General features: G+C 44.2%; 1 protein-coding gene across 2 annotated transcripts; it reads left to right on the forward strand.

Moving 5' to 3' along the window:
• Positions 1–11: 11 nt before the first annotated feature.
• Positions 12–13317, forward strand: LOC138950608 (SAC3 domain-containing protein 1-like). 2 transcript variants are annotated; one of them, XM_070322315.1, is made up of 9 exons: positions 12–93; positions 1817–1910; positions 2580–2645; positions 3594–3722; positions 4194–4355; positions 7095–7298; positions 8508–8651; positions 9199–9397; positions 10557–13317. In XM_070322315.1, the coding sequence occupies exons 2-9, from the start codon at positions 1831–1833 to the stop codon at positions 10647–10649; spliced, it is 1077 nt and encodes a 358-aa protein (XP_070178416.1). In that variant the 5' UTR covers positions 12–93; positions 1817–1830; the 3' UTR covers positions 10650–13317. The 2 variants fall into 2 exon arrangements, with proteins under 2 accessions (XP_070178416.1, XP_070178417.1); XM_070322316.1 differs by lacking the exon at positions 7095–7298.
• Positions 13318–13900: the final 583 nt, after the last annotated feature.

Raw genomic sequence — 13900 nt, forward strand, 5'->3', positions numbered from 1 at the left:
AAGTTGCTTGAGGGTTATCTTCCCTCGAACAAGGGAAAAAAAAAGGTTTGTGTTGACGCCTAGTATTTTTGTGTGTGCTGACGTTGACAGAAGGTTGGCAAAAAATTATTGCTTATCGTGAGAAGTGGAATACTTTTTGTCTGATATTTCTGTTATGTGTGTTTTTGTAGGAGATCGAGATCGTAGTTTTCGCACGACTGAGGCGAGCATTATTTTAGTCGTCTATAAATTGTTGGTTTTCAATGTCTGACACTTTTCGTTTTGTTTTGTGGAAATGATCTCATCATATGCACACAGTCTCTACATGAGTATGAAATAAAAGAAAAGTTTCCAAGAGGCATGTTTGCACTTTCTTTTAACTGAAAGCCATTCACATTAACCACGTCTTCATATTGTAAGTACATGGTAGTACTCATGCAGTAGTAGTAGGACTAGAAGTATTAGTAGTAATAACTAATACTAATAGTAGTAGAGACTAGAAACACAATCTTTACACTTATGCTAACCCTCTTCCTGACGCTGACACCAGTCTCCAGAGTATTCCAGAGGACAATTAAGCCAGCTAATTACGTACCATTAACAACTACCATCTCTAGATGTTGAGCAATACATCAGTTGATGGTTCCTCGAGCTTTTATGCCAAGAGGCACTAATAATTTTAAGCGGCTGTGCTCAAAGTTTAAACTTTCTCCTTTTATGTTACACTTACAGTGGAACCCCCTTGTAAGACCCTCCACATCCAATTTAAGACCTTATTTTGTCTGGTTTTCTGTTCATAACCTTTCTAAATTTACCTCTTCTTCTTGTCGTTCGCTGTTGACATTTCATTTTGCGATTTGCGTGGATCTGTGGTTGGTTAAGGTGCGCCTGTTGGCCCAGATCCTCCGACTTCAGCCCTTAGGTTTCTTTCAGGGTTACCCCGCCCTTAGTTCCTGGCTCAAAAACCTAACCCTGGGAACACATGGGGGATTTCTTACCGGGGGTCCCACCCCGGGGCTAAAGCTTTTAATGCGGCTCTTAAGGCCCGTCCAGACACTCCCGGCCGACCCTGTCCACATTTGACTTATGCTCAAAACGGCCCCGTTGGGCGCACCGCGTCGTGCTGTGATCGCGAAGCGTTATTTGCAGAAGAATAGCGCGTGTTCTAATTTCTATGACACAGACATAGAACGACGGAAATTTGACCAATCAGAGCAAACCAGAGCGATGACGTCAGCTGCTCGCGGCGCGGCAGTCGAATGCAACTGAACCTTCTTGTCAGGTGACCCGCTCCACTGATACCGCGTTGTGAAAAAAATCGTCGATGTGTGGCCACTCGGCAAATCCCGCGCGACGCACAAAACGGCCTGCGGCGCATAGAGCGTAAAACGGCGTCCAAGTCTGGACAGGGCTTTACTCGCATGGTGTAACCGTCATCGGACACGTAGGGCATTAATAGGGTAGTCAGTGCCATCTGCCAACCCACCCCGTCCTGGTAGAGACACCGCTAGTTAGTCCGGGACTGCTTATTCTATTTGCAGCTGGCCCTCATATCTGGGGGCCGTTCCCCTATCCGCCACCTGGGGACCCGCCGGGTTGAGGATAGTCACCCCCCTACGGAATTGGAAGTAGTGTGTTCCCGGAAATTTACCCCCATTTTAAGACTTCCTCCTTTTTAAGACCTGATTTTCTCAGATTTGTTTACCTTTAAGTCTTAAAAGGGTGTACCACTGTAATTTCTTCGCCTGAAGGAGGATGACACTGACATGGACAATTAAGGTTCCATTGACAACATTTGATTATGTTATTTGTTAATTATTTATTGTTCTGTGTGCAGGTGTGTCTGTGAAGATGGAGCCTGAGGGAGAAGTGCCAGTCAACATAATCAAGGGTACCTGCCAGACCATGTGTCCTGTTTCTGAAATGAAGCTGTGAGTGTGAGAAAAGACTCTATTGAGATGCTGTGTGCTAGTAGTGCTTCTCAGGTATTAGTGCAAGTATATATGTGAAGCATCAACAGGTTTTAACAATTATTTTTACATACTTACAACTTTACAGGGATGATATTTAAGTTGAAGTTTAACCCCTTCACTGCCCACCCCGTATGTAATACGTGGTCATTTTCGGTTTGTCCTACGCCCATAACCGTATCTCATACGTGGGATTTGTGTCAATAACATTTCAGGACATTTCTGAAAACTAAATGGGAGGTAACCACTGTCCAAGTACTTGTAGGGGTTCTAAACACAGTTCTTTCCCATAGACCGTTCGGATAATGCTGTTATACTGTGGCAGTGAAGGAGTTAAGATTAGTTTTATATGAATAGCATTTAGCCAGATTTCTACAGTCATCAGTCATGGCATTTTACATTTGCACCCTTGTGAAGCTTGTCATTAATTGGGCGAAGTCGACTACGCGCAGTATACTTCGCTAAGCTTGTTGCACAAAGCTACAGCACTGAATTTACGGTAAAACGATTTCATGCCGTCTACATGAAGTCGAATGGTTCGGGCTCAATAATTTAAGGACGGGCTTTAACCACATGTTTAGGACCTTTGTGGGTGAAAACATGTTGCATTTATCATGTTTCTGGTTTCAGACGTGAAAGAGAGGGGCTGCTTCATCGGTTTGAGATTTTGAGGAACCAGCCAGGTAAACCACGCAGGTAGGCCATACAATGATACAGTTCTACATGATGCGGTTATTATCGCATCGGTTTTTGTTTATTTTCATATTATTTTCAGACCTCCAAAAGTATGAGAAAATTAGGTTGTATAAGGGAGGTAACTTTACAAATGTTTTGAACAGTAAATGTGGAACACTAGGGCCTTAAAAAGGTGGTAGTCTTAGCAACAACAAACTGAGGCAGGGGGGGGGGGGGGGGGGGTTAAGTGGGTTTTAAATGTATTACTAGCATTCATTATCTTACAACAAGAATAACCCTATTAAAGTTTGTGATAAGTCATGTAGTGTACCTCCACTCCTTTTCTGTAAGTCTAATACAGTAATAGTTTGAGGTCCTAAAAAATCAGCATTACAGTGGAACCCGCCTTTTAAGACCTTAAAAAATCTGAGGAAAATCGGGTCTTAAAATGGGGGTAATTTTATAGAGGTTATGAACAGAAAGTCTGAGAAAACAAGGTCTTAAAAAGGAGGGAGTCTTAAATTGGGGGTAATTTTATAGAGGTTATGAACAGAAAGTCTGAGAAAACCAGGTCTCAAAAAGGAGGGAGTCCTAAATTGGGGGTAATTTTATAGAGGCTATGAACAGAAAGTCTGAGAAAACAAGGTCTTAAAAAGGAGGGAGTCTTAAATTGGGGGTAACTTTATAGAGGTTATGAACAGAAAGTCTGAGAAAACAAGGTCTCAAAAAGGAGGGAGTCTTAAATTGGGGGTAATTTTATAGAGGTTATGAACAGAAAGTCTGAGAAAACAAGGTCTTAAAAAGGAGGGAGTCTTAAATTGGGGGTAACTTTACAGAGGTTATGAACAGAAAGTCTGAGAAAACAAGGTCTTAAAAAGGAGGGAGTCTTAAATTGGGGGGTCATAAAAGAGGGGTGCCACTGTAGTGATGATACGTAATGCATATGTATTTTTCATCCAACATATGCAGACCTCCAGCAGACCCCCAGAGAATAATAAAAGCGTTCTCACGGCCGGCTGCGGGCAGAGTGCAGCCATCGCCTGCCGACATTCGCCCCGGTCCTGTGCTGCTACGTACTGTGGTCTACCTCTTTGAGAAGTACGGAATAGTTTGTCAACAATGAGAGTGGCAGAAAAAAAGGGGGGGGGGGGGGGGTGGGGAAGATTTTGGAGGGGGCCAGGGTAGGGATGGGTGAGGGTTTGGAGAAGAAAGGAAACATTTGTGTTTTATGATTTTCATGTATATTTTGTACATGTATGTATGTATGCATTTGGTTCTGTGTGTACGCACATGCAAAATCTGTTTACTTTAAAGTTATTGAAATCTAAGTTTCGACATAATACAATTTTCAAAGTTGGAGTTTGGTTTTGTTGCTCATTTTGTCAACGTGAATAGAATTGGGTCATAATCATGTGAAACAGTTTATGTGTAATTTAAACTTGTGCTTCAATTAACGCAAAACATAAAAACGCAAGCAGAAGGAACTACCCTTATTTGTATAAATGTGAATAATAAATTTTTCATGAAATCAGAGAATCAAGTGTGTGCAACGCCAGTGGGTTGTTTTAGCGTGGCACCGATCGCAGAGCGGGACTGGTGTCATGTGTACGACTATGTGTTCGATCGTCTGCGCGCGGTGCGTCAGGATGCAGTGTTGCAAGGACTCGACGGCCCACATCTAATCACCATCCTCGAACACATCGTGCGCTTCCATGTCTACGCCGGATATAGGTAACAACAATTACACTTCATGTATCCCTTACCAAAATACCCGTGTGACTTGGAATAATAGGCCGTGAAAAGTAGGATATGCGCCGAAATGGCTGCGATCTGCTGGCCGATGTGAATGCGTGATGTATTGTGTAAAAAAATTCCATCTCACACGGCATAAATAAATCCCTGCGCCTTGAATATGTGCGCGATATAAATTGCATAAAAATTAAAAATTAAAATATAAAAAAAATCCCTGCGCTTAGAACTGCACCCACGGAATACGCGCGATATAAGCCTCATATTGATTGATTGATTGATTACCAGTTTGAACATTTCCACTAGTTTGAGCAAGCTACAGTAGAACCCCCCTTTTAAGACCTAAAAAATTTGACAACTTCCGGTCTTAAAAGGGAGGTGAATTTACATGCTATGAGCCAAAAATCTTAAAAATTAGGATCTTATAAGGGGATAGGTCTTAAAATGGGGGGTCTTAAAATGGTGGGTCTTAAAATGGTGGGTCTTAAAAGGGGGTAACTCTTAAAATTCACAAGCCCACAGCAATTTACACTTTGTCTAAAACTTGTTGATATTTTTCCTCTCTCTGAGAAAGTCAGTCTTTTAATAACAGTGACATTATTTTCAAGACTTTTAAGTCAAGGCAAATGATACAACAACAAAGTGATAAGCGGCATACTGTATGGCAGCTCGCTATCCCCAGCCAGAAGGCAACCCTAAACTGGCACGGTTGGCCTAGTGGTAAGGCGTCCGCCCCGTGATCGGGAGGTCGTGGGTTCGAACCCCGGCCGGGACATACCTAAGACGTCTCATTCTGCCGTGCGTGTAAGTGGCTGATTACACCTCATTCTGCCGTGCGTGTAAGTGGCTGATTACACCTCATTCTGCCATGCGTGTAAGTGGCTGATTACACCTCATTCTGCCATGCGTGTAAGTGGCTGATTACACCTCATTCTGCCGTGCGTGTAAGTGGCTGATTACACCTCATTCTGCCGTGCGTGTAAGTGGCTGATTACACCTTATTCTGCCTTGCGTGTAAGTGGCTGATTACACCTCATTCTGCCGTGCGTGTAAGTGGCTGATTACACCTCATTCTGCCATGCGTGTAAGTGGCTGATTACACCTCATTCGGCCATGCGTGTAAGTGGCTGATTACACCTCATTCTGCCATGCGTGTAAGTGGCTGATTACACCTCATTCTGCCGTGCGTGTAAGTGGCTGATTACACCTCATTCTGCCATGCGTGTAAGTGGCTGATTACACCTCATTCTGCCGTGCGTGTAAGTGGCTGATTACACCTCATTCTGCCGTGCGTGTAAGTGGCTGATTACACCTCATTCTGTCGTGCGTGTAAGTGGCTGATTACACCTTATTCTGCCTTGCGTGTAAGTGGCTGATTACACCTCATTCTGCCGTGCGTGTAAGTGGCTGATTACACCTCATTCTGCCATGCGTGTAAGTGGCTGATTACACCTCATTCGGCCATGCGTGTAAGTGGCTGATTACACCTCATTCTGCCGTGCGTGTAAGTGGCTGATTACACCTCATTCTGCCATGCGTGTAAGCGGCTGATTACACCTCATTCTGTCGTGCGTGTAAGTGGCTGATTACACCTTATTCTGCCGTGCGTGTAAGTGGCTGATTACACCTCATTCTGCAGTGCGTGTAAGTGGCTGATTACACCTCATTCTGCCGTGCGTGTAAGTGGCTGATTACACCTCATTCTGCCGTGCGTGTAAGTGGCTGATTACACCTTATTCTGCCTTGCGTGTAAGTGGCTGATTACACCTCATTCTGCCGTGCGTGTAAGTGGCTGATTACACCTCATTCTGCCATGCGTGTAAGTGGCTGATTACACCTCATTCTGCCGTGTGTGTAAGTGGCTGATTACACCTCATTCTGCCGTGCGTGTAAGTGGCTGATTACACCTCATTCTGCAGTGCGTGTAAGTGGCTGATTACACCTCATTCTGCCGTGCGTGTAAGTGGCTGATTACACCTCATTCTGCCATGCGTGTAAGTGGCTGATTACACCTCATTCTGCCGTGCGTGTAAGTGGCTGATTACACCTCATTCTGCCATGCGTGTAAGTGGCAGATTACACCTCATTCTGCCATGCGTGTAAGTGGCTGATTACACCTCATTCTGCCATGCGTGTAAGTGGCTGATTACACCTCATTCGGCCGTGCGTGTAAGTGGCTGATTACACCTCATTCTGCCGTGCGTGTAAGTGGCTGATTACACCTCATTCTGCCGTGCGTGTAAGTGGCTGATTACACCTCATTCTGCCATGCGTGTAAGTGGCTGATTACACCTCATTCTGCCATGCGTGTAAGTGGCTGATTACACCTCATTCTGCCGTGCGTGTAAGTGGCTGATTACACCTCATTCTGCACACACCCGGCAACTCGTGTTGCTGCTAGCTTTCCATTTGGAGGAAGCAACACAAATTTCCCAGCATTGGGATAATAGAGTAAATGAAATGAAATGAAAATGAAATGAACGATCGTGCAGACCTTTCATTACACGCACACATCTTTGTTACGTGACTTGTTGCTGCTAGTGCTAGCTTGGAAGCGACCCAGATTTTACAGCATTGGGATAACAGAGTTTGTTTGTTTCGTTCATGGACTGAAACTCCCATGGGTTTTATGGGTATGGCCGTTTTTACCCTGCCATACGCCGCTGTCGGGGGAGGATCACAGAGTTAATGAAATGAAAATGAAATCAACTGATTGTGCAGAATGTGCGAAGCTCCTGTAAATCAGTTTGACCCCGTCATCAACGATCAGCACCTGCTGGAGTGTCTGAAGCAGCTGATCCGTCTCTACGACGCCACACCTGGTTCCCACAACAACCAGCCTGTCTTTGAGGCTGTCTACCTGCTACACAACCTGGGCAGTAACCAGAGCATCCAGCAAGGTCTGGCAGTTCCTCATCACATCAGGTGAGTTGTGGAAGTGCAGAAAATCGTACTGGTACAAATTTGAAACACCATGGAAGGTTCGAATCAGGGCCGGGACAGACACGAGTCAACTGTATGAGACGGTATTCATGTTCCACCCCCGTGTCACCATTGTGGCACGTAAAAGACCTCGGTCATTCTGCCATAAGTGCAGGTGGCTGATTACACCTGGGAAGCGCGACTCTGTTGCTGTGAGCTTTCCACTGGGAGGAAGCAACCTGAATTTACCAGCGATGGGACAATAAAGTAATGAAAATGAAAAAAAATGAAAAAGAACAAATGCACTCATCAAGTTGGCTTAGTTTGTTAGTTTTATTATGGGCATTTTTAATTAAAAGCTCTTCATGTTTGTGTGTTGTTGTATGTTTTTTTCTGAATATTTTCTTTTTTGTTCTCTTTTCTTTATTAGGATATTACTTTGCCATCTTGTGATTGTCACTATTGCAAGAGTCACCTTCGTTTGCTCGGGGTCTGTGAAAAAGGTTTTTAATACAAATGGGTTTCAAGCTTCTAATATTGCATACATGTACAACATTTAAATAACAAGAAGACACGCCAGCAACCAGGTACTTGTTTTGATCAATATTTCGGCATATAAACTGCCTTTGTCAGGATGGTAAGAAAATACGGAATCAATCAATGAGGCTTATATCGCGCATATTCCGTGAGTACAGTTCTAGGCGCTCTGCAGTGATGCCGTGTGAGATGAAATTTTATACGGCCAGTAATTGCAGCCATTTCGGCGTATATTTACCTTTCACGGCCTATTATTCCAAGTCACACGGGTATAGGTAGACAATTATTAACAGTGCCTAAGCAATTTTTGCCAGGAAAGACCCTTTTGTCAATCGTGGGATCTTTAACGTGCACACCCAATGTAGTGTACACGGGGGGGAGTTCGGACACCAAAGAGAGTCTGCACACAAATTTGACTCTGAAATAAATTTCCGCCGAACCTGGGATCAAACTCACGCTGACAGCGGCCAACTGAATACAAATCCAGCGCGCTACCAACTGAGCTATATTCCCGCACGTGATCTACAGTGTATTAAATTGTCATGATTAGTTATGACGTCATTATTTATCGCGCATTCTTTCTCTCTCTCTCTCTTGTTTTCTCTGTCCAGCTTTCTATCTCTTTAATTCTGTTGTCAAGGAAATTGTAAAATTTCGTATCTTTTTCTTCCACAGAGAGAGTGCAACGGTGAAAGATGCCTTAGACCTCAACCTGGCCTTCCAGCAGGGAAACTTTGTACGCTTCTTCCGTCGCTCCATGCAGACTTCCTCTGTCTTGTGCCTCTGTGCTATCCACCGACACTTCTGTCATGCGCGATTGTAAGTCATGAAGGTTGTTGTGATGTTGTGTGTTTAGTGCTTACAGTGTGAGTGTGTGTTAGGGGTTGTGGGGTGGAAAGGGGTTGCACTTTTGTTAGTGTGTTGGTCAGTGTGTGTGTAGGTCAGTGTGTTGGTCAGTGTGTGTGTGTGTACACTTGTGTAAGTGTGTGTGTACACTTGTGTCAGTATGTGTGTGTGTGCATGTGTGGTGTTTTTTGTGAGTGTGATTATGTGTGCACTGATATATATATTTATATATATATGTCTGTGCACAGTAGTGTGTTTGTATGTTCGTATTTGTGTGCACATTTTCACGATTTGCCTCCATATCACTGTGTGTGTGTGTGTGTGTGTGTGTGTGTGTGTGTGTGTGTGTGTGTGTGTGTGTGTGTGTGTGTGTGTGTGTGCATTGCCTGTGTGTCTGGGAGGGGTGGGGTGTGTGTGTGTGTGAGCGAGAAAGCTATTCTTCGCTCTCTTTCGGTAAAAGCGGTTTGGAAAAACACCACAGTCTGACGTGTACCATGACGACACATTGTGTATGTTGCAGGCATGCGGTGCGTGTGATGAGCATGGCCTACAGCAGCAAGACGTGCCAGTTTCCCGTGTCCAAGCTGGTCAAGCTCCTGTACATTGACAGAGGTCATCTCACAGAGTTGCTGACCGCCTGTGGACTTCTCACAGACCAGGAGAAGATCTCTGCACAGCATGTCAACTTTCTCAAGGCCAAGTTCACTGCACCAGAAAAGGTGATAGATTTTTATGCAGTGATAGTTTGTACTCTACAACAGGTGATTGATTTTTATGCAGTGGTAGTTTGTACTCTACAAGAGGGCGCTATGCTGCCCGTGTGGTAAAAGACATAGTTGCACGCAACACTCTCCCCATAAGGTGACCATGACAGCTAAAAAGCTCAGGGAACTCACAAAAAGACCCCAAATTCCTCCCTTTTAAGACCCTGCTTGTTCGACTTTCTATTCATAACCTCTGTAAATTTATCCCTATTTTAAGACTCCCTCCTTTATAAGATTTGGTCAGATTTTTGGAGGTCTTAAAAGGGGGGTTCCACTGTACAGTGAAATCCACTTTTGAGACCTTCCAATATAAGACTTACCTCTTATTAAGACACATTTTTCTCAAATATGTTTGGTCCTCAATGTCTGTACATTTGACACCATTTTAAAACTCCCTTCCTTCTCTTAGAAGACCAGATTCTTTCACTTTGAGATATTTGCAAAATTATGATGAGCGTACCTGAGTAAGTGAAGTCTAATTGTGGTTTTATCGACCACAATGTAGAGAGGAAAGGGATTAGAGCACTAAGTACGTCTTCACGGGACAGAAACCTTTCGTTCAGTGACGTATTCCCGCTTTCTCTCTCACGTGACCCATTCCTCTCGGCATTGTGGGAGATCGTGTGTGTGTGTGCGTGCGTGTGTGTTTATTGGAATTGTAAAGCGCTTGGAGCTGTGAATCGGGACTTGCGCTATAGAAAGTTAATTTATTATTACACCCCCGGTATAGGGGTGTGTATAGGATTCGGTCGATGTGTTTGTTTGTTTGTTTGTGTGTTTGTGTTCGCATATAGATCTCAAGAATGAACGGACCGATCGTCACCAAACTTGGTGAACAGGTTCTATACATTCCTGAGACGGTCCTTACAAATATTGGGACCAGTCAAACACACGGTTAGGGAGTTATTGGTGGATTAAGATTCTACAAGGACTTATAGAGGGACATATTAATGGTCAAAGGGAAATAACCTTCTCAGTTGGTGGCAGTGAGAATGGTAAGGACGGGGGTGTTTTTCCTACCTCGGAGGAATTTCTTGTTATTATTATTATTATTAGATAAAATTGACTGATCAGAAAATTGTTGATTGAACTGTCTGTGACTGGTGTGTTACAGGTCGCAGTATACAAGCAACCAGAGCTGGAAGCACAACTACAGAAGCAAGACCTCGCATCCCTGTTACTCAACAAACTGCAAGACGCCAGTTGACCACTTCTTCAACAACAGAGCCTTGGGGCGCTTTTGAGTTTTGTGAAGGGGAGGATGATTCTTGTTCCTCGATGTTGCAGTGCAGAAGTGAAGTAACCGAGGTCGGCTTGTTCCAGTAGAGAGAAACATGTTGCCGTTTTACAACACCGTGCAACACTGGAAGGACAGCTCAGACCTGTTTACACTACACATTGAGCGTAGTAAACTACGATTTTGGTCCCCAAACTACGCAACTACGCATGCTTGTCTTATACTACGCAAACGTTTCGTTTCGACTACACATTTTGACATTTTGAATACGCAAAAACGGGAGCGAGTTCCGATCCATAATTTGTACTAACCGGTTGTGTACTGCGTGCAAAACATGCCCGGCGCCCGCGAGAGTAGCGTAGTCAGTTGGTCTTGCTGCTGTTATTACAACTATCGCGGGCGTTTCAGCACATACTTTTCTGAACGCGGTCACTTCGTAGCTGTCAGCTAGATTGGTTACGCAAAAACTGTGCAGTCACACAACTTGAAAAGCTTGACATTACATCCCTGCTGCTCGACAACCTGCAAGACGCCAGTTGATGACCTTCAGCAACAGAGGCTTGAAGGGCAACTGATTTTTGTTCGAGTGGAGGATGGTTTAAATGACATTCCTCGATTTTGCAGTACAGATGTGATTTAATCTACGGTGGCTTACTCCAGTAAGCGAAACATAGTGCAGTCTTACTAGTGCAAGATACCAGCTGACGAATTGGTTGAAGACGCGTTCTTCGATGGCAATTGAGTTATGTGACGTGAAGGATTGTCGATACCTCTATGCTGCAGTACAGAGTCGAATTAATGTACAGTGGCTTGCTCCAGTAAGCAAACAATTGCGCAGCCTTTCTGCAAGACATCAGCTGACGAATTCTTTGAAGTACTGGTCTTCGAGGGCATTTGAGTAATGTGAAGTGGAGGATTTTTTTAATGCCACAGTGCAACACCGGAAGAATGCCTTGCTCTAGTAAAGGGAAAACTGTGCAGTCTTTGTGCAATGTCACTGGAAGAACTACTTGCTGACCAGTTTGCTCGCTCTGGCGGATCCCCCCGCGGGTTAGGGGGAAGAATTTACCCCCCGCGGGTTAGGGGGAAGAATTTACCCCCCGCGGGTTAGGGGGAAGAATTTACCCGATGCTCCCCAGCATGTCGTAAGAGGCGACTAACGGATTCTGTTTCTCCTTTTACCCTTGTTAAGTGTTTCTTGTATAAAATATAGTCAATGTTTGTAAAGATTTTAGTCAAGCAGTATGTAAGAAATGTTAAGTCCTTTGTACTGGAAACTTGCATTCTCCCAGTAAGGTCATATATTGTACTACGTTGCAAGCTCCTGGAGCAATTTTTTGATTAGTGCTTTTGTGAACAAGAAACAATTAACAAGTGGCTCTATCCCATCTCCCCCCTTTCCCCGTCGCGATATAACCTTCGTGGTTGAAAACGACGTTAAACACCAAATAAAGAAAGAAAGAAAGAAAGCTCTGGCGGATGTCTATAACAGAAACCTATCAGGAGTGGAGGTGCTCTTTTCAACTTAAACTTCAATCCACACCGATTCCACAAATGGCTCTTCTTCTTCTTCTTCTTCTTCTTCTTCGTTCGTGGGCTGAAACTCCCACCCACACTCGTGTTTTTTGCACGAGTGGAATTTTACGTGTATGACCGTTTTTTACCCCCTCCATTTAGGCAGCCATATGCCGTTTTCGGAGGAAGCATGCTGGGTATTTTTGTGTTTCTATAACCCACCGAACTCTGACATGGATTACAGGATCTTTTTCGTGCGCACTTGGTCTTGTGCTTGCGTGTACACACGGGGGTGTTCGGACACCGAGGAGAGTCTGCACACAAAGTTGACTCTGAGAAATAAATCTCTCGCCGAACGTGGGGACGAACTCACGCTGACAGCGGCCAACTGGATACAAATCCAGCGCGCTACCGACTGAGCTACATCCCCGCCCCCACAAATGGCTCAAAGTGTGTTAATTGTGTATAGCTAACTGATTCACTTAAAAACAGAAGCAAACCAGTTTCTTTACTTTGCTGTGGGTCTCGTCGTAATACACTGTAACCAGGAATAGCAACATCAGAATCTGAGATGAACAGTGTGTAGTCTCACAGTGTATGATGCAACTCGAAAAGAACACCTTGCTCCTGTACACGAATGAAGAGAAACCGGTGCAATGCTTCTTCTTCTTCTTCTGCGTTCGTGGGCTCAAACTTTCACGTACACTCGTGTTTTTAGCAACGTGGAATTTTACGTGCATGACCGTTTTTTACCCCGCCATTTAGGCAGCCATACGCCGTTTTCGGAGGAACGGTGCAATGCTCATTGGATTGTTCCAGTATAAGGGTAACACTGCAGTCTCACACATTTTTTGACCAAAGATGAATAAATGAAAATAACTAAATGATGTGGCTTATTTTCGTTTTTTTGTGTGTGTATCAAATCATGTTTGTGTTAAACAGAATAAAAGTCAAAAATGAAACACAAAACACAGTTTTGAAGATATAGATGAATGAACAATTGTATTCTTATCATCACCCTAAAGACAGTCCAAAGTATATTACAATCACTTCATTCAAAATCACATGAACACACGCTGATGTTTTCCCTTGCATACCTCATTTTGACCCGTGTCCTGAACGATTTCAGTGCGGGACGGGGATGTAGCTCAGTCGGTAGCGCGCTGGATTTGTATCCAGTTGGCCTCTGTCAGCGTGAGTTCATCCCCACGTTCGGCGAGAGATTTATTTCTCAGTGTCAACTTTGTGTGCAGACTCTCCTCGGTGTCCGAACACCCCATGTGTACACGCAAGCACAAGACCAAGTGCGCACGAAAAAGATCCTGTAATCCATGTCAGAGTTCGGTGGGTTATGGAAACACGAAAATACCCAGCATGCTTCCCCCGGTATCGGCGTATGGCTGCCTAAATGGCGGGGTAAAAAACGGTCATACACGTAAAATTCCACTCGTGCAAAAAACCACGAGTGTAAGCAGAAGAAGAAGAAGAACGATTTCAGTCTGTGTCTGTAAACTGAATCCAATTGACTACTAAAATGTAAATCTAATTCCAACTTTACTTAAAAATGTTTGTGCTTGTATGTGATAGCGTGTTTGTGCATGTGTGTGCTTGTGTGTGATAGCGTGTTTGTGCGTGTGTGTGTTTGTGTGTGGTAGCATGTTTGTGTTCGTGCGTGCGTGCGTGAGCGCGTGCCTATGTGTGATAGC

The sequence above is a fragment of the Littorina saxatilis genome, linkage group LG16 (assembly GCF_037325665.1).
Source record: "Littorina saxatilis isolate snail1 linkage group LG16, US_GU_Lsax_2.0, whole genome shotgun sequence".
NCBI lineage: Eukaryota > Metazoa > Mollusca > Gastropoda > Littorinimorpha > Littorinidae > Littorina > Littorina saxatilis.